The sequence below is a fragment of the Perca fluviatilis genome, chromosome 4 (genome assembly GCF_010015445.1).
Source record: "Perca fluviatilis chromosome 4, GENO_Pfluv_1.0, whole genome shotgun sequence".
In the NCBI taxonomy this organism is placed as follows: Eukaryota; Metazoa; Chordata; class Actinopteri; order Perciformes; family Percidae; genus Perca; species Perca fluviatilis.
In genome coordinates this window covers 12,849,024-12,867,834 of record NC_053115.1, presented here as the reverse complement: position 1 = coordinate 12,867,834, position 18,811 = coordinate 12,849,024, and the positions used below count along the sequence as shown (strand labels likewise).

General features: G+C 42.6%; 1 protein-coding gene across 1 annotated transcript in view; it reads right to left on the bottom strand.

The window, feature by feature from the left end:
• Positions 1 to 18,811, bottom strand: part of kif21b (kinesin family member 21B) — an 82,420-nt gene that overhangs the window by 40,101 nt on the left and 23,508 nt on the right. The window contains exons 2-17 of the mRNA XM_039796317.1: positions 15,067 to 15,289; positions 13,670 to 13,852; positions 12,617 to 12,766; positions 10,412 to 10,546; positions 9,996 to 10,238; positions 9,584 to 9,699; positions 8,930 to 9,125; positions 7,607 to 7,796; positions 7,188 to 7,251; positions 5,496 to 5,726; positions 4,482 to 4,614; positions 4,255 to 4,393; positions 3,107 to 3,295; positions 2,068 to 2,267; positions 1,853 to 1,960; positions 815 to 1,131 (exon numbers count right to left, since the gene is read on the bottom strand). Coding sequence (XP_039652251.1) covers positions 815 to 1,131; positions 1,853 to 1,960; positions 2,068 to 2,267; positions 3,107 to 3,295; positions 4,255 to 4,393; positions 4,482 to 4,614; positions 5,496 to 5,726; positions 7,188 to 7,251; positions 7,607 to 7,796; positions 8,930 to 9,125; positions 9,584 to 9,699; positions 9,996 to 10,238; positions 10,412 to 10,546; positions 12,617 to 12,766; positions 13,670 to 13,852; positions 15,067 to 15,289 — 2,817 coding nt within the window. The remainder of the gene's footprint in view (positions 1 to 814; positions 1,132 to 1,852; positions 1,961 to 2,067; positions 2,268 to 3,106; positions 3,296 to 4,254; positions 4,394 to 4,481; positions 4,615 to 5,495; positions 5,727 to 7,187; positions 7,252 to 7,606; positions 7,797 to 8,929; positions 9,126 to 9,583; positions 9,700 to 9,995; positions 10,239 to 10,411; positions 10,547 to 12,616; positions 12,767 to 13,669; positions 13,853 to 15,066; positions 15,290 to 18,811) is intronic.

Below are 18,811 nucleotides of genomic sequence, written 5' to 3'. Positions count from 1 at the left end.
GGAAATTGACAACTGCATCCGTCTTAAACTAGCAACAAGCTACGTGCAACCTATTTGTAGTGATACAGTCTCTCTCTCTCTCTCTCTCCCTGTCAGTATAGTAGCTCGCTCTACCTGGACTAGTAACGTATCAGCATGCGGTAACCATGCTCTGTGCCTCGGCTTGGACACAGCTGTCTCGAGCGAGAGAGGAGAAAGCGTTAACATGGAGCGCTATCACACTTTCCTTTATCCCCTCATTGGACTAACTTTGTGGATACTACTGTGTGCGTGCATCAATAAGTAAGTCTGATGACGATGTTATGTATGATTTATGTGTGTACGCTATTTAACGTGTGAGCTAATACTGCGCATCTGTTCATGTGCTGAGTTATGTTTCTGTTTATTGTATGTGTTATTCAGTGCTAATATAACCAAGATTGTAGTTTAAACTCAGTAATGGTATATTAGGTTATTACTGTCGCTCTGTTAAAGGCAAATGTTCCCGCTTTCCTGTCGTTAAGCAGATCACGGACAACGACGATATCATCGTCCATCACGACGTTTTACTGTAAACATCGTCAACTGCCAATTTAGGGGACATCGCCCAACCCTAGTGAGAACAGTAAAGTTGCATCCGGACGGCTAAACAATTAGCTAAAACTCACTATAAAGCTCTGTAAAGCTGAGGGGAGCTCCAGATTCGGGTGATAACTCTCTACAAGTGACCCTTTTGTCATTATAAAAATTAAAAAAAAATTAAATCCCTTACAAAGATGGCGTTAACACATGCACATGTAAAAGAGAGGTCATTGACTACATCAACCCAGCTTACCTAATGACCCTAGTTCCATCCATGCTCCCTTCACTCTCTGCCAGATATCCAAACACATTGTTTTTGTTGTTCCACTGTCTCACCAGCCCGCTCACAGTCCTCCCAGTCTCAGGTTCAGAGCTGCTTGCTGTAGTGCTGGCTGACAACTCTGCTCCAGAGTCTGTAACTGGGGGAGTCTGGTTCCAGCGGGCCACACGCCCTGCCACGCGGTCCGACATGGGCTTGGCCAGGCGCCGCAGGGCGGTCACTTCCTGGGTCTTCCTGCGCAGCACCTGCTCCTGCTGCCGCTTCTGAGACTCCAGCGCTCGAATCTGGTACTGATGGACAGGACAGACAGAAAGATTTCTCTCAACATGTTTGTTATTCATTTTTCCTCTACATTTTTTATATTGTTCTTCTAACGTTAATTAGATCCCTGAGCTGAATAAGACTGCGCTTTGCACAACAGGCTGCACACAGGGAAGTGTTGACCAAGAGGGGATTTTAAGACTCAAGACAAAACCCTAAATAACAGGATTACAAATGAGGCCCACGGTATGACAGTGTAAACGTTTCCATGCTCATTAATAAGCCCTCTCCTCCAGGGAAGACAAAGATGTAAATGAACACACTCAGGGTATGTATGTGCTAATCTTCAACACGTAGAAGCGATACCAACAATCTGTGTGCAATATGTGCATGATCCATAAAAGCAGGGTTTTAAAGTGCCAGGCTGACAAACAGAAGGAAAAACATCAATGCAAGCCACTCATCAGCATGAGTCATTCTTTAAATACAGTTGTGAAATTAGAATTTGGAACACGTTGACAACAGCTGAAACATAGATTAAACAAGCTCATATGTGACGTTGCTCATACTGTCTCACCTAGCACTCCCTTCCCAATATTTCTATTTCTGCATGAGACATTAGAGGGCGCTGAAGCACATATGTTAATATGTGCTTCTGAACACTGTAGTATTGTAGTTTGAATAACTTGTAAATAAGTAATAAATTCGAATATATCTGTCATTAACACACACAAACAGATGCAGTCTGACCTCTTGGCGGCGCTGCTCCTTCTTGAGTTGGGCGATCTCACGGTTCCTCTTTGCCTCCACCATCCTCCTCCTCTGCTGCTCCTCCTTCATCTGCTTCATCAGTGTCACCTGGAAACAGCAGAGGTCAGGCTTCCTAAACTGCACTAGTATTCCTGCTCAAACAATGGCATTTATTCATGATCCCGCTCCTCCCCCATTGCTCTTCTTCCTCTTACCTTGGCTTTCTTCATATCGTTGACCTCGGTCTGGAGTTTCTTCAGCTCCCGTTCGTACCTCCCCTGGTTTTTCAGGAGACGCGCATGCTCTTTCTGTGCCACTTGCAGCTTCAGCAGGTCTCGATTCATCTCCTTAAGACGTTTCTCGTAGTCCTGCTTGATCCGGTTGGCCTTCTCCTCTGTATAGTTCTCCATAGACACTGTGTGGCCACGTAATAATGTTAAAGGTGCAGTAGGTAAGACTTATAAAACTAACTTTCTGTCATATTTGCTGAAACTGACCCTATGTTCGAGTAGAACTATGTGAAGCAGGTAATAAAAAATAAATAAAAATCCGGCTCCTCTGGCGCCACCTACAGCCTGTAGTGCGATTTGCAAAAATCCACCGCTCCCTGTTCAGATGCACCAATCAGGACCAGGGGGCGTGTCTAACTGTGTGTCAATCACTGCTCATGCACACGCATTCATTCTTCCTTGTTTTGGGCTTTAGCGGAAAGGGGGGAGGGACTGAGAAATTGTCGATGTTAAAATCTTTTGGCCAAGTCTTGGATCTTCGCAACCCTTCCTACAGCATCTTTAATGATCTGTTGTCAGTAGGACTGGGTATGGTTAAAAAATATTCAATACCAGTACCGATACCAATATCGCGACTTCGATGCCGGTTCCTAAACGATACTTTTTGCGATACCAACTTCATAAAACAAAAATAAATCGCAACATTGCGGCACAAATCTATTGTCTGAGCCCCGTCAGACAGCCGATCACACACATTATTAGATCTTGGTAGAAGCAGGCTGCATGCTTATTGGCTCACTGACGCTGATGAGATTTACTCCTTAGGTATTGAAATTGGGTATTGAATGACGAGGCATTTCTCAATTCACGATACTTTAGAGGCAATTCGGTCAGGGCCTAAAAAGTATTGAAATCGCTACTCAGCCCTAGTTGTCAGGATGCTTTACCTTTAATTACACCTTTTACTGATCAACAACTCCCCAATCCAGGTGTAATTTACAAATCTCATGATGCATGAACTCACTGAGATTCTGCAGTACGCGGTCTCTCTCCAGCTGAGTGTCTCGGATCTTGTTCTGCAGTAGAATGAGCTTCTCCTCGTACTGCAGTTTGAGCATCAGCAGCCTCCGCTGGCTGTTCTCCAGCTCGTCCATCAGCTTCTGTTTGATCTCGATCTCGCAGGTCAGATCAGCCAGGTCCGCCTGGAAGTTGGCTGCAGGTTGGAAGGGAAAGATCAGACTCAGTGCCAAGAAGAGCTTAAATAGGAGTTTACATAAAATAAAAAATTTAGGATAATGAAATTAATAGCAGGAAATGTAAAAAACACACCAAATCGGAGTCTTAATTTACGGTCTGTTTTTTTTTTTTTTTTTTTAATTGTGATTGGCATCAACCTAAAACTTTGGCATTGGTTGATTCATGTGTTGTTTCTTTGTGCTTCTCTCAAAAACTGTCCGTAAGAGTGCACATTCAAATTCAGCTCTATTCTATAAAATATCTTCTTCTGTCTTCACGGTCAACCATCTGAGAAACTGCATAATGTCCTTGAAGAAAATGGAGATGTAGGTAACGCTGAATAGGACAAGCAATGTTAGCAGCTCTGTGAGGCTGTACTTAGGCACAGCAATGCTTTAAGCCAAAGGCTTACATTAGCATGCTTATTGTCATTCATAATGACAACGCTAACATGTTTACCATGTTCACCATCTTAGTCTAAACACAAAGTACAGCTGAGGCTAATGGGATTGTGATTAGTTTTGCAAATATCTGGTCATAAACCATAAATAAATTGAAATATAGACCAGTAGATGGCACAAGAGGATAAGTCAGGGGATCATGGAAGGAATCATGGAAGGAATCATGAATGTCTATGCAAATGTTTGTTGCCAAGTCATCCGATACTGTAGATGTTGAGATAAACTTTGACCAGCTGGCGGCGCTAGAGTGAAAGACAGGGGATCACCAAAGTCATGGGATTCATCCTCTGCGCATAACAAATGTCTGTACATAATGTCATGGCAATCCATTCCATAGTTGTTGAGATACTTACCCACCGACCTACAGACAGACATTACCATCTATGGAGCCATGCTGCTAGCATGGCTAAACACAGGACACAAAAAAGAGGGAAGAGGTCTGGTCAATTTGTAGCAGCAGCTGTCAGAAACACACCTTTCTCATCGGAGTCTGAGTCTGAATCCACCTGGCTCTCGTCACTGTCAAACCCGTCCTCCTCCTCCCTGCCCTCCTCTTCATCTTCCCCTTCATCTTCATCACAACCACTCTCCTCCTGCAGTGGGGACATGATATCCTACACACAGAAACACACAGATACATTAGACTTTGTTCTGTTTTTTTGTTTGCTGTCCGTATGAATGCCAACACTACGCCTACCATACCTCAGTGTAATTGTCGTCTGAATCGATCTCTCCATTCTGTCCATTCTGTCCGTTTTGACCATTCTGCCCGTTCTCTCCATTCTCGTGAGTGTGCAGCTTCACTCGTTTCTTCAGACCTTTCTCCAACTCGGGACTACAGGAGCAGAAAAGCATGCTTGTTGAGCCAGGTGACAGTTGGCATTGAGAAAAGACACAAATAACGTCACTTGTCAATATATTTTTTATCATCAAATTATTTCCCTTTATTATTTTCAAATGTAGTTGATAGTCTATCCAATTCACGTGCAGTAGCATGAGTGTTTTTGTCCATTACCATGCATTACAAACACTTTATATTTCATGTATGTGAGATGTTTCACCCTCCTGACAACAACCATTAAGGCTTTGGGAGTGTTGCCAAGTGATATGCTCGAGGCAAAGTCAGACCTGTGAAGTCATTAGCAAAGTCTTCTTCAGCTCATCCTGCCCTCTCAGCTCTTTCCATTTGATTGCCAATTTTATTCTCCCCTTTGCTCCCTCTTTTACAACCGTCCGGGTTATCGCCCGTACCATCTCTAAAATTCTCTTCTACCTCCATCTCTATCCCATTAAACCTCAATTAGCCTGTTAGGCTGTGTACTCTTCTCTCGCATGACCCACTGGCCGACTGAATGAGACCTTTTTGTGTCCAAGCCAGCGGTACTACTCAGCTCTGGCTGCATCCCAATTCTATTCAGAAGCTGGCCGTCCCAAAGCACTAATCAACTTGTGCTGTGGCTCTTAAGCTAGAGGAGAGAAGCAATGAGGAGGGAAGAGTATATGGGCATGAACAATGATGTACTCATCATGCATCATTTATTGACAAGGGATTAGAGGAACGAATTAGAAATCAAATTTACATCAAGCTGAGATGTTTGGATGTATGAGGACAGAAGAGCTTCCTGGAACTCGGTGGACTTGGCTCCTCCGGTGACCTTTGTCTGGATTTCATTTATATTGTATAAAGTGTTCACATTATCACGATTCTCCCCTCACCTCATTCTCCTCTGCCTCCTCTCCTTCTTCTTCAGCCTCTCGATGTCCATCTTGGCCCGGCGCAACACGTCCGTCATCTCCGCCTCCATGGACAAGGGAGCAGGGGAGGAGCCAGGGGGGTGGCCGGGGGCGGGGCTGTGAGCGGAGGAAGGGAACGGGGAACGCGAGGAGAGTCGGGGCGCCTGCCGTCGCAGCGACTCGTTCATGGCCTCGCTCTCAAGAAGCTTGGTTCTGACAGAGGAGCATGAGAGAGGGAGAAAAAGAAAACTCTTTAATCTATCATTTCTTTCTGCTGGGTTCTGAGAAGGGGGGAAAAAATTATCCTGAAATTAGAAACAACATTCAAACTGACTTAACACAAGCTAATTAAAGCCACTGAGTCTATTTTTTCAGTCACTATTAAACTTTCGAAAGAAGAAATAACACATATCCTTACCACATCCTCCCACATCGTATCCTTGCAAAGTTCAGTAGCATATGGTAGCATATTTTAGCTAACATTAGCAAATTTAAATATTGTCGTGGAACGGACATCACTGAATCAGTTCACTGACCTTATGGCTCTTCTCTACTCTAATTAAACATTATGTGGTCACGTTGTCTGCTAATCAGCTAAAGGGCTCCAACTACATAACGAACAGAGTAGCAGACATCATCTCATGTAACTCCCTACATAAGCATATTTCCAAAAATGTCAAATCATTCCTTTAAACAACAAAGAATGCCCTAAGCAGGGACTGAAGTTAACTTTTTTGGCCACCAGCAACTGTGGCAGGTGGATTTTAAAATCCACACAGGAAATGCACAAGCATCGTTCTTGAACTTGTTAAGAATACACATTTAAGTGCTGTCAAGTTATTGACGAAATCCATACAATTAATGACTCTCAAACATTTTATTTAATGATTTCCCCTGTCAGAGATAGTTATCATATATCCTCTGAGTCCACAAAAAAGGAGCAGACACACTCCTCTTCCTCCACGTCTTTCTCTGAGCCATACACATGACCGTCACAGCAGTACATTTGTTCTGTACTGCCGTCGTAAAAAGCACCTCACGAACCTTGCCGTTGTCGCCAACTGTCCACTTGGTAATAAAACGTCTTCTTTTACTTTTCTTTGAATCATCCTCATCTTTTTGTCGGTTTCAGCCGGCCTCTTCACCCCAGTAATGCGGTAACAAATGTTTAGCTCAAATCCAAGCAAATGGCTGACTTGGTTGAAATGTGAAAGAACAACAATTGCAAAAAAATCAAGTCTGAATCACTCAATTCTCATTGGCTGCCAAGGTGGCAGGTAGATTGACAATTTTACCCGCCAATGGCAAAATTCACCCGCATTTCGGGTGTTCATTTCAGGTCCTAGTCCTAAATCAGGTCAAGAAGTTTGCGGCCAGGATAGCTCAGTCAATTTGGGGCGGGCGCACATATACAGAGGTTCATGCCTAGATGCAGAAGGTCCAGGGTTCAAGTCCGACCTGGGACGATTTCCTGCATGTCTTCCCCCTCTCTCTCTCCCCCTTTCATTACTTTCCTATTATTAAAGGTGGAAATGCCCCAAAAAAATAATCTTTAAAAAAAAAAACTTTGTAAAGTAAGTGCTGTCCCAGATTTAACTTTGATTATTTCAGTTAGTGTGCTGCTACAAGTGATGGAAGTAAATAAAGGCATCCCACAAGGTTTAGAGCTCTTACCTAAGTTCTTCAACCTCTCGGATGTAGTTCTGGATTAAAGCCCCGATCTCCTCATTGCCCTCACCTAGAAGTCAAAATGTATAAGGAGGCTCGGGTAAGCACTCAATTCAAAAAGGATGCATCAAAAAAAAAAAAAAAAGAAAGAAAGAAAAACGGTAAACTTAAAGCAATGTAACAATGTAACTTCCCCCTACAGGTTGGAAGCGTAATTGTCCATTACATTACATTGTGCAAGTTTGCTGGTCGGGTCGCCTCGGATCTGTAGTTTGAATGAACTGGACAATGTAATGTAATGGACAATTACGCTTCCAACCTGTAGGGGGACCGAAGCGGGAAAAGTTACATAGTGTTGCTTTAAGTTAAACAGAGATTGTATGGTGTTTAAACATTCAGAGCAGTTACATATCTCCCTCACGTACTTGACTTGGTCAGCAGAGCGCTGACCTCATTGGCCAGCAGATGCGTTACGCGGGTGTTGAGGTGGTCAATGGTCTCCTGCATGGCCTTTACCCTCAGGCGCAGTGTGTCGCTTTCTCTCTGCAACATTGCATTCTCCTGATACAGGTCGCTGAAGCCCTCTGAGCCATCCTCACCTGCCACACGCTTCCCCTGCACAGAGAAGCAAAACAGTCAGCATGACCGTGACCCTGAACATCAGAAGCATTTTAGGGATGAAGACAATACCAGGACCTAATGACCTGAAAAACTAAACAGATTCTGAATCCACACTCTTGCATATACTTGATGTTGCAGTCCAACCAAACACAATGCTACTGTTTGAAATGAGTTGGTCTGTCTGTGGCTCTTCAAGCAACTATTGTCATATTCTGAATGAGTAACGCTGAAAAAATCCTGTTGTTTACGCTCCGAACAGAGAGTCACTGTCTAATCCAGTCGCGGCTCGCAGACATAACCAATCCATCTATCCAAACACTCCATTACTTCCAGACTCCAGTCACATCACATCCCTTATTACCACATCGAGGTCAGCTCGCAGTCCCTGGGCATAGTTCACTTCCTTTTAGTAACCGTGGTTAAACCCTCAATCGCATAATAGACTGACAGCCCTGCTAAATGATTCCTTGTTTCTTGTGGCCCCCTGGAGTAGCGAAGACTCCTTGCAGACTTTCTTTAAATCTTCTGCCTATTTCTTGTCACATTTCCTTGTATCATTCAGTCTTCTTACTGCAAAATGGTCCATGTTATGTAAACCATGATACGAAGAACACATACACCGTAAGGGGCTTCTCTGTACATTCAGCTACGGGATCAATATATCTCTGCATTACTTTGGAAAATGCTGATGTTTGCGCTGATTAATCTTCCTCATACTCTGCATGCACTATAGTAAAAGTATAAATGTATGTGTGTGTGTTCCAGTAAAGATCTTTGATTTGATATAAGAATTAGCTGCTGCAGCCTCTCATGCTGCTTTTCTTATTTCTTACTCCCATTCGTGGTGGGTTTTTTTTCCTCTTCTGCTCAGTTACTATTCTCAATTTCATCCATTATGTCAGCCCTCTCTTACTGCCTCATTGCATCAGTTACACTGACAGCCATGTGTTGTCTTTTTTGTATTTTTCAACCTGCCACATTAAACATCTTCAACATGCCCCCCCCCACTCCCCAGCCCCTTTTATCTTTTTTCTCTGAGCATCTCCACCTCCTCCTTTTTTTTCTCCATTTCTCTCCCCAACAATGTTTCCTTTTTCCTTATCGCCACCCATCCCTCCATCTCTCACCGCCTTGTACTCCATCAGTTCCATCTGAAGCCGAGCTATCTCGGCACGCAGGGCGCTGATCTGCTGGCTGGTCTTGTCTTGGTTCACCACCACCTTGTTCTTGATGTTTCGGGCACGGTTGGCGTACTTCAGTGTGTTTAGTGTTTCCATGAAGTCCCGGTCTGACGGACTGATGCAGGCGATCATCAACGTGCGACTGGAGAGGAAGGAAACGTGAAGGTTTTTAGACGACTGTGCACACAGTATAACAATGCTAAGAATGTCTTGTTGTTAGCATGAACATAACAGAAGCCCTTTTGATAAGCAGGCACAACAACATCAACGGCTCTACAGCATGTCTTGTGTGTCCCACTGAGGGCTTAAGGAAAACTCTGTGACCTCTGTCAATAAGCAAACCACAGCACTGGGGCTGCAACTAACAACTATTATTTTTTTTTATTTACATATGGCACAGAAAAGCAAAGTCCTCACTTTATAGAAGCTGGAACCGTCAAATTGGTGGCATTTTGTTTAGAAAAACTTGTAATGTAATCAACTATCAAAATAGTGGCAATTCATTTTATGTCAATCAACTGTGTGTGTGTGTGTGTGTGTGTGTGTGTGTGTGTGTGTGTGTTTGTTTGTGTGTGTGTGTGTGTGTGAGAGTGCATATACCTGTTGCCTCCCAGTGAGTCCTGTAGTAGACGAGTGAGTTTGGAGTCTCTGTAAGGGACGTGTCCTCCCTTCTTAGCCTGGTCTCCTAAAGCACTGATCACATTTCCCAGCGCCAGCTACAACACACACACACACACACACACACACACACACACACACACACACACACACACACACACACACACACACACACACACACACACACACACACACACACACACACACAGAAATTGGTCACAAACTAGTTATATTATTAACATGCTTTTAAGACATTTAAGAAAGCAGAAGAGAGATAAGCAAACTGTATCTGAGTACAGACAGACAGTGGAAGAGCTGGTGTATGTTTTGTCATGTTCTTTGTTTTCTATCATACCACCCACCAACACACACTCATTTTGTATTTCTGTCTCACCAGTCCACAGTTAATAGAGATTCCCTCGCGGGCTCTCTCTCCTGTAGCTCCTGTGCGTTTCAGCCTCTCAGAGCCAGCCAGGTCCACAAAGTGGAACTTTGCCATCAGAGTCTCGAACTCCGGCTGAGCGATGGGGCTGGAGTCCACGCCGTTCGAGTCCACCCCGTTCTCTCCTCCTCCTCCTCCTCCTCCTCCTCCTCCTTCTCCTTCTCCTCCTCCTCCTCCTCCTCCTCCTCCTCCGTTCTGCTAGCAGGGGTGGACAAAAAAACAATTGAAAATGAGTTCATGAACTTGAGCGTCTTACTCAAAAATTATTTCATCACCTTTAATGCTACTATGACTGTAATACTACATTAATTGTCTTCTTTTTTTTTCAGTTTTTTCTCCAGCCCTCCACTCCAAACCCCAAATCTCACCATTTGAGCCTGCGGGCACACTCTCATCTGACAGAGGTAGATGGTGAAGATGGCGTGCGAGCGGGAGCTTGTGGCATTCATCTGGGTGCTGGCTGTGGTGCGGGACAGAGCACCGAGCTTCAGGCACTGCAGCAGCTGCAGCAAACACACAATATGGAGGACATTTAGTTAGGACTTTTTAGTTTGAACTGTAGAAGAGAAAACTATGATAAAAAAAAAAAAGTAGACTCAGTCAACAAAAACGAATGGTAATGGTTGACATCACGCTATTTTGTTGGCTCACCGCCTGTGATCACTTGCTGATTTCTGAGAAGAACTCAACACCTGCGTCAACATATTTCATGAAGATGGGAAACTCATTTTGTTGATTTTAACCTTTCTTTAATCAGTTTTTTTTTTTACATCCCTACACACTCAAAATGCTGCCAACCGCAAACATGCTCTTATTTTTGTCCTAACTCCTTTTCTCTTTCCACACTCCATCACCTCCACACTTCTATCTCCTCCCTCCCCCTGCTTTGACATTTTCTCTCTTCCCATCCACAGGAGTGCCCATCTGTCTCTACTTGTCTCTCAGCTGTCTGATATTTTGGGGAATTTAATGCACGGATGACCTCTCCTGAATTCAGCCTTTTTTCCCTTCTCGTTCTGCTTCCATTTAACAAATCGGCGCACATCTTTCTTTCTACTCTGACACCTATTGGAGAAGAAACCAAATAATAACAAGTGTATTGTCCCAGACAGCATTTAATATAGCCCTCCCCTTAAATCACCACCTGACACCTCTGTTAACCTCTTTGTCACTGGCTCGTCACATCTCTAACAGACATTCCTCCTGCCCTCTTGAACCAATCACATCCTCCTTCTTCCACTCACTCCTTTTATCTGGCAAATTCTCAAGAAAGCTACCCTGAAACAGTCTGGTATCGCTCACACAAAATAGCCTGATGGGTTTAGCCAGTCTGGCTTAGAAGGCAGCATGTTAGCGCAAAGTCTCCCTTATCATCCTCGCCCTATTTTTTTTGTTTCTGACTGCTGACCACCAGATGGTTCATGCCAGAATTTTCAGGTTACTGGGGATCTCTGACAGCTCCCATGCTCTGCCTCAACCAGTCAGCATTCATTAAAGTCGTCACAGTTAACCCTTTGCAATGCAACACCACTCTATGGTAACAGGAAACTTATCAAAGCATGTATGATCTGAGATTTGCACTCGTTCCTTGAAACTGTTGATGCCAAGAACTTAATCGTCAACTTTTGCTGAAACAAAAGCTCCAGTTTCTTTTGTCTTTTTGAGCTTCTGTGTGAAATTTAAGACTGATGATCTCATTTTATTAAGAAAATCTGAAGGCATTTAAAATTGCTATACTGAAACTTAATGAACGCATTTTTGGATAAAAACAAAGCAAAAGAAAGCGCTGAAAAAATACTGTGTTAGGATAAGCATAAAAGCCATAGCAAAGCAGGAGGTTAAATTTAATGAAAAATAATGACCATTTTTTAAATAGTTTTATACATTTTTATGATCCTTAGACCAAGAAACATTAGCAGAAGAATAACTGCTTCAAATATATTCATACAGTGTAAAAACACACTACATTTTGAACAAGACTGAAAGAATTTAAAGATCCCAAGGCATTAAAATTTTACTTTATGAGGTTTTTTAACATTAATATGAGTTCCCCCAGCCTGCCTATGGTCCCCAATTGGCTTGAAATGGTGATAGGTGTAAACCGAGCCCTGGGTATCCTGCTCTGCCTTTGAGAAAATGAAAGCTCAGATGGGCCAATCTGGAATCTTGCACCTTATGAGGTCATAAGGAGCAAGGTTACCTCCCCTTTCTCTGCTTTGCCCGCCCAGAGAATTTGGCCCACCCATGAGAGAGAGACTTTGGCTTTCAAACAAGCAAAGTGGCAGTTGGTCAAGGCCACACCCCCACCCTCCACCTTGCCCCGCCCTCTCTCCTCCTCAATAGCTACAGACACAGAAATGGCACATTCTGAGGAAAGCTCATTGTGGGACTGGCTCTAGTGGCTGTAATTCTGCACCAAGGCTGAATTTCAGGAAAGAGACTTCAGATACAGTATTAGGGGACCACTAAGGTCTATATAAAAGCATCCAAAGAGTACAATGTCATGGGACCTTTAAGGACTGCAGATGACGCACATGTGAAACCAACACCAACACACGGAAACATGCACCCACCTCCTCCTCTGACTGCACCAGTCTGGAAGTGACTCCAGTGGTGTAGATGCTGCCACTGGCGTCTTCATGGATCTTAATGTTGGACTTCCTGTTCCGACTCTCTGGATCTCTGGTTCCGTCAAACAAATCGAGGACTTCTTCATTGTACAACTGTAATACGACAAAAGCCACAAACACGCATGCATCATTATACAAATTATACATACCCTACAGCAATACTCGGTTTTTATCAGAACATAACTATTAAACATAATGATTTAATGAGCAGATTTCCATATGCTCCTCATGTTCTCCCCGTTTCTCACAGCTGCTTCTTATTTACACACAGGTCAAAAGAATAACCTCTCAGAAACCAAAGAGGGCAAGGGCCACGCAGGTCAGCTGTTCCCAGCTACTGCCAAACACACACACACACACATCTGTTTACCATCAACAGAGATAAACTTGTGACCTGAGAACGAACAAAAAAAAAAAACACTAACAACAGAGAGCAGGACCGACAGAAAGAAAAGAAAGAAAGAAGAGAAAGCTCCAAAAATGAGTGATTTTGTATTTATCTTATTATTACAGAAAGCTGATTAAAGTAATTAGATCATGCACCTTCACAAACGCATATACAATTGTCCCCCAGAGACAACCCAAACATTTGCCTGCCAGAAAGCTCTGGAGGAAATGATTTCTTGTCAAATTATCTCATTGCTCCTACACAAGCATCCCTGCCTCCCTCCCATCCCTCGCTCTTATCTATCATCTACCCCTCAGTGATGAGGAATAATGTCAGAGGTAATGGACAACATTAATCAGGACCAACAAAGCACAAGCAGACATTCCTGCCCATCTGTCATTGGGTTGTCACTTCCTGTTTGTAGTAGAGGGGGTTGATCCTCTCGCCTCCCTGTTTTGTCCCATCTGGTTAGAGTTAATATGGACTAATATCCATCCCAGCACGTCACACAAGCACATTTGCAAGCAAGAAAATCAATAATGCACTGTTAAAAATGTGAGATCAAGTTCATGTACTTCCGTCCACATCTACACGTGTGTGTCGCATACCTCTAGGAACTGGGCGCTGACTTTAAATTCGGGTGGCTGGCTGCCGGCCTCCTGGGCGCGCACCCTCCTGTTCTGGATTCCCTCAAACAGCTGGTGAACAGCCCGTGTGATGATGCCCTGCTCCTGCTGGCCCAGGCTCACATCGAAGCCTGTCCCCATGGTGTAGGTCTTCCCCGAACCCGTCTGAAACACATTTCACAAACTACAATGAAGTCCCATTTCCTGAGTGCTCCAAACACGTCACACGTCCTACATCCATGTACAGTAACCAGTTTTTACGTGCATGTACTGGCAGGTAATTCAACTTGAATTAACGGTGTGTTGAGGTGTGTGTTTGTGTGTGTGTGTGTGTGTGTGTGTGTGTGTGTGTGTGTGTGTGTGTGTGTGTGTGTGTGTGTGTGTGTGTGTGTGTGTGTGTGTGTGTGTGTGTGTGTGTGTGTGTGTTTATTCAACCAACCCATTTAAGAGTTGTTTTGGGTAACAGAGCCTATACATACACAGCAAAATTGCGATGTCAATATCAGTTTTCCAATAAGGACTAGACACATAAATAGCTTCCCTGTAGAGAAATTTCAGAATAAAAGTTCACAATAAAATGTAAAACAGTAAATATAACACAATATATTATACATTATATATTATGTAATATTCAATATTTAGAAAATTAGAAAATTGTATGATTGTGACAGACAGCGTATGATGTATAAACCCTGTGTCACCACCCACTACAAAGTGTTTCAATTAGCTGTATTGATTTAGAAGTTCCAAACGTAATATAAACTGATAATTTCATCAGAAATCAAGAAAACATATATACTTATTTTTCCAAGAAAGCCATGGAACTCTGGATTAAATGGCTATTGGGACTATCTTGACTGTGTGTTTAAGATGTGGTTCTGTTCCACTAGATTTGGGAGCAGAATTGGTTGGGTATTCATTGTTGCTTGGTTTGTTTGTTATCTTATTTACTTCTTACTTATTGAAAGTTCATATTAAAAGGTACTTTATTGTCAAATACACATACATGTAGCGGAATTCATTCTCTGCATTTAACCCATCCATCAAGGGAGCATTGGGCAGCCATATACAGCCCGGGGACCAACTCCAGATCTGAGCCAGTGCCTTGATCAAGAGCACTGATTGGAGAACCTAGTACAGGTTTGTTTTTTTTATGGTGGGGGAAACCGGAGCACCCGGGGGAAACCCACGCAAACATGGGGAGAACAAACGCCACACAGAAAGGCCCGGAACGACCTGGATTTGAACCCAGAATTTTCTTGCTGTGAGGCCACAGTGCTAACCATTGGGCCACCATGCTGCTCTAAAGCTATGGAACTCTATTCTATCAATTAATCATTAAAATTCCTTACAACAAAATTTAAGCATGGGTGACATACCTGACCATAAGCGAACACTGTGGCGTTGTAGCCCTCGAAGCAGCCCTCAATGAGCTTGTACACACAGGACTGGTAGATGTGCTGCTGCTCTGAGTTGATGTCAAACACAAAGTCATAGGTGAAGGCCTTGTCTTTACCCAGGAGGACTTGTGGTTCTCCAGGTGTGACAAGCGTGCACACATGGCAGCCCTCTATCTTCTCCTTGGCCATCTGAGGGCGAATCCTGAGAAAAGAGAAGAAAAGGAAAGAGACAGTCAGTGAATGGATAAAAAGATGATATCATCATAAATCAAAATTGTAAAATGGGTGTCACTGATTAAATGTTTTAATGGTTTTATGCACTGTGCAGATCAAGTATGACAATCTCATCCACACGCTAGACAGACTCTGCTTTGACCTTATGATCATTCCAAGTGGAAACATTTCAAGTGGGATAATGAAAAAATCCACATCTAAGTAATTAAATAATAATTTATTTGAGAAATATGACCTTAGAAACACCATATACTTTATTATAGTAGATGTTTAATCAAATGTATTCAGTTTTTTTGCTGTTTCTAGGATAATGAACTTAAGGACATTTTGAAACTTTTATTTCACCATGGAACTAAGGTGCTATTGGAGTCCATTGAAAATGTTGTGAATCAAAGCTTACTACAGGTTTTGTGACCTGGGTCTGCAAACATCACTGCTAATCCACAGAATTATTTCATTTTATTAAAAGTGTTCATTAATTTAGCATTATATTAGCAATAATTTAGCAATATAACAATGTCAGACTCCCGAAAAAAAAGGATAAAAACGATGCAGCGGGACCAGAGATATAGTATTTTATATTCCATACATTGTCAAAATCTTGCGCCTGCATCCCACACCCACAATTCAACAATTCACTGTACAGATTTGGGTGTGTTTTGCTAGTAGCCGCTAAAATAGCCTCAAGTCAATAGCCTCAGGCGCAGATGAGGAGCACACTACAGAGGTCACTTCTCATGCTTGTAGTCTTCAGGCCTGAGCGACACTAATTCAAGTGAAATTACTTGAGGAAATGTATCCAACTTTGTGCATCTCCTTCTGGAGCCGCAAGAGGCTATATACAAGTTTGTTCGCATGTGCAGTAGTACTCTGCAACACCTGTAAACAGACTATGTAAAACATATTTTACATACTAATTTTATAGAAACCCTATAATAATCCAAAAAATGTATTACAAAAACCCATGTTCACCCTTTCATATCAAAGTCGAGCTGCAGGGTCACAAAATAACGTCACATATAACGTGTTTACCCATTCAAACAAACACCTCAAACACAGCTTTACCCGAAAGGGGCATTAAAATGAACCATCAATTTGATTAACTGGTAGAGGAAAGTAGATGAAGTGGTGTGTGATACACAAAAGACAAACAATACATTCACACAACTTTATAGAGGGGAACTAAACAGCCCTGAATACAAAGCTCATACATAAACAACACTTTTGTTTGTGCTGTTGATTTAGAACCTCAGAAAATGTGTAGGAAATAAATAATGAGGCATAAAAAGGACAGTTCTGGGAGAAACCAGTGAAAGTAAGGCCACTGAAGATGATGTAGCAGACTTGGCTGATTTCAGTCATCATCAGCTGTTAATCCTGCTGCTCAGGACTCATAGTCCTGCTGGGCTTCCCATCCTGACAGTGAGTTCAGTGCAGTTAATTGCCTCCACCTGAAATAATAATTGTAAAATAATCCCTGATTAGATGAGCCTAAAGCAAAGCAGTTACTGCACCTGAACTCAGTGAATGAGGGCTGAGTATTTAAATTTAGTATCACTTGAACTTGTTTGCCAGCAGTACGACAGAAAACCTTGCAGGCAAGGCGGCTGATTAGAGGAGATTAAAGAAGTGACACTTTTTACTTGCTTGTGCCACAGTGCTGATTAATTGAGAACACACTGATGAGAAAACTGAGGGTACAATGTTCTTACATATCGCAATGTTCATAAAACATCAAAAAGACAAAAGATCTGTCACACGGCACCGTTGTTAATCTCAGGCTTTCAGAAGGTCAATGTGGACACAGTGGGGAGGTAATCACTTTAAACTGCGGAAAAGAACTGTGAGTCAGCACTATCAGAGCACTCGGTCCACCTCCACACATGCTAACCCCCCACCCCCGTTCAATTTTCAGGGGATGCAAATCAGCTCCCACTCACACACTGACCGGACCAAAGACTCCCTATGGGATGCAGCAACAAAGACCGACAGACAGACAGACACACACACTATACAGAGTCATTAAAAAGCAGGAAAAATCCCCATCCACATACAGCTGCCGTAGGGACAGTGGGCACATCACAAAGACACCCACAGTAACTCTAGAAACAAATACTGTACACACACAGTTTAAAAGCAACCTACTGTACTATCTCAGGTTCACACATGGTTCCTCTCATCCATGCATTAAGAACCACACCCACTTCTATCACTCACAATAATCCTTTCACCACACGTCGTTATGGTGCTACAAAAAAAAAGAAAAGACACACACAGAGCTGACAACAGCACTTTTTGGCCCTCTTTCAGGCCTTGAGGCGGCATTGAAGAGGGTCTTCCAGGAAGGAATTAAAGACATTAGAATAGTCCAATTCAGCAGCAGCACACTAACTCAGACCACCTTATAATAGACAGTGTGACATAGTACACAGCTTGCAGACAGATGAGTCCCTTTTATTACTGGAGGAGACCTTGACACGGAGGTTAAAGTATCTAAAACCACAGATCCCACATAAGTGCTGTTTAAGCCAATTATTAACATAAAGTGGATATGGCAGGAGGAGGTGCATTCACTCTGCACAATGGACTTATTAGAAGAGTGTGTGTGTGTGTGTGTGTGTGTGTGTGTGTGTGTGTGTGTGTGTGTGTGTGTGTGTGTGTGTGTGTGTGTGTGTGTGTGTGTGTGTGTGTGTGTGTGTGTGTTGCAGCTGTATCGTAAAAGGGTGGGTGGTCATTCTTCTGTACTTTTCTCTCCGTTTACACTCAATTCCGTCAGTTTATTGTGTGCAATATGTATAGGTCAGAAGTGTCATGCGTAACACTTGACAGATAAGAAATAACAAGAAAGTATGAAAGAAAGAGAAAGAAAGAAAGTATATACAGTATGATGTGGACTACAACATTGGTTGGCAATTGTTTAAATATAGAGAAGAGAACTTAAGTATTTTAAGTTTAAGTATTATGACTATCACATCTACAGTATTTATATGCACATTTTGCAATCGTCAGTCCTTACCCATTAAGATATTTAACTTTTCATCGTCACATACAGTAAAAAAAAAAAAAAAAAAAAAAGACATCCCAGGAACACTACTACTGGATTTTGATTTGGCATGTTTCCTACATTTCTGTCTCTACGTCACTAATGACTGACTTTACTGGGCAGCCACAGCTCGGTCTCTGTTGTCGAATCTCTGACACAGTACAGACAATTTGGTTCTTGCCAATTAAGAATTTTAACACAACACAACAGTTCGGTTTTACATTTTTGTTTTTCAAAAATTCCAGATAGAGAACTACAAGGTATTTTTTGCAAGCTTGAGTTTAACTGAGACCAGAATGCTGTAGTATATTAGTTTTTAGCCATTCTAGCAGCATTGCTCTAGGGATGGCAATGTCGGTTGGTTGACTGGTCCACCGGCTTGGTCCACACTGAAATCAAACAATTATTGAAGGAATTGAAATTATTTTTCTACAGACATTCATGGTC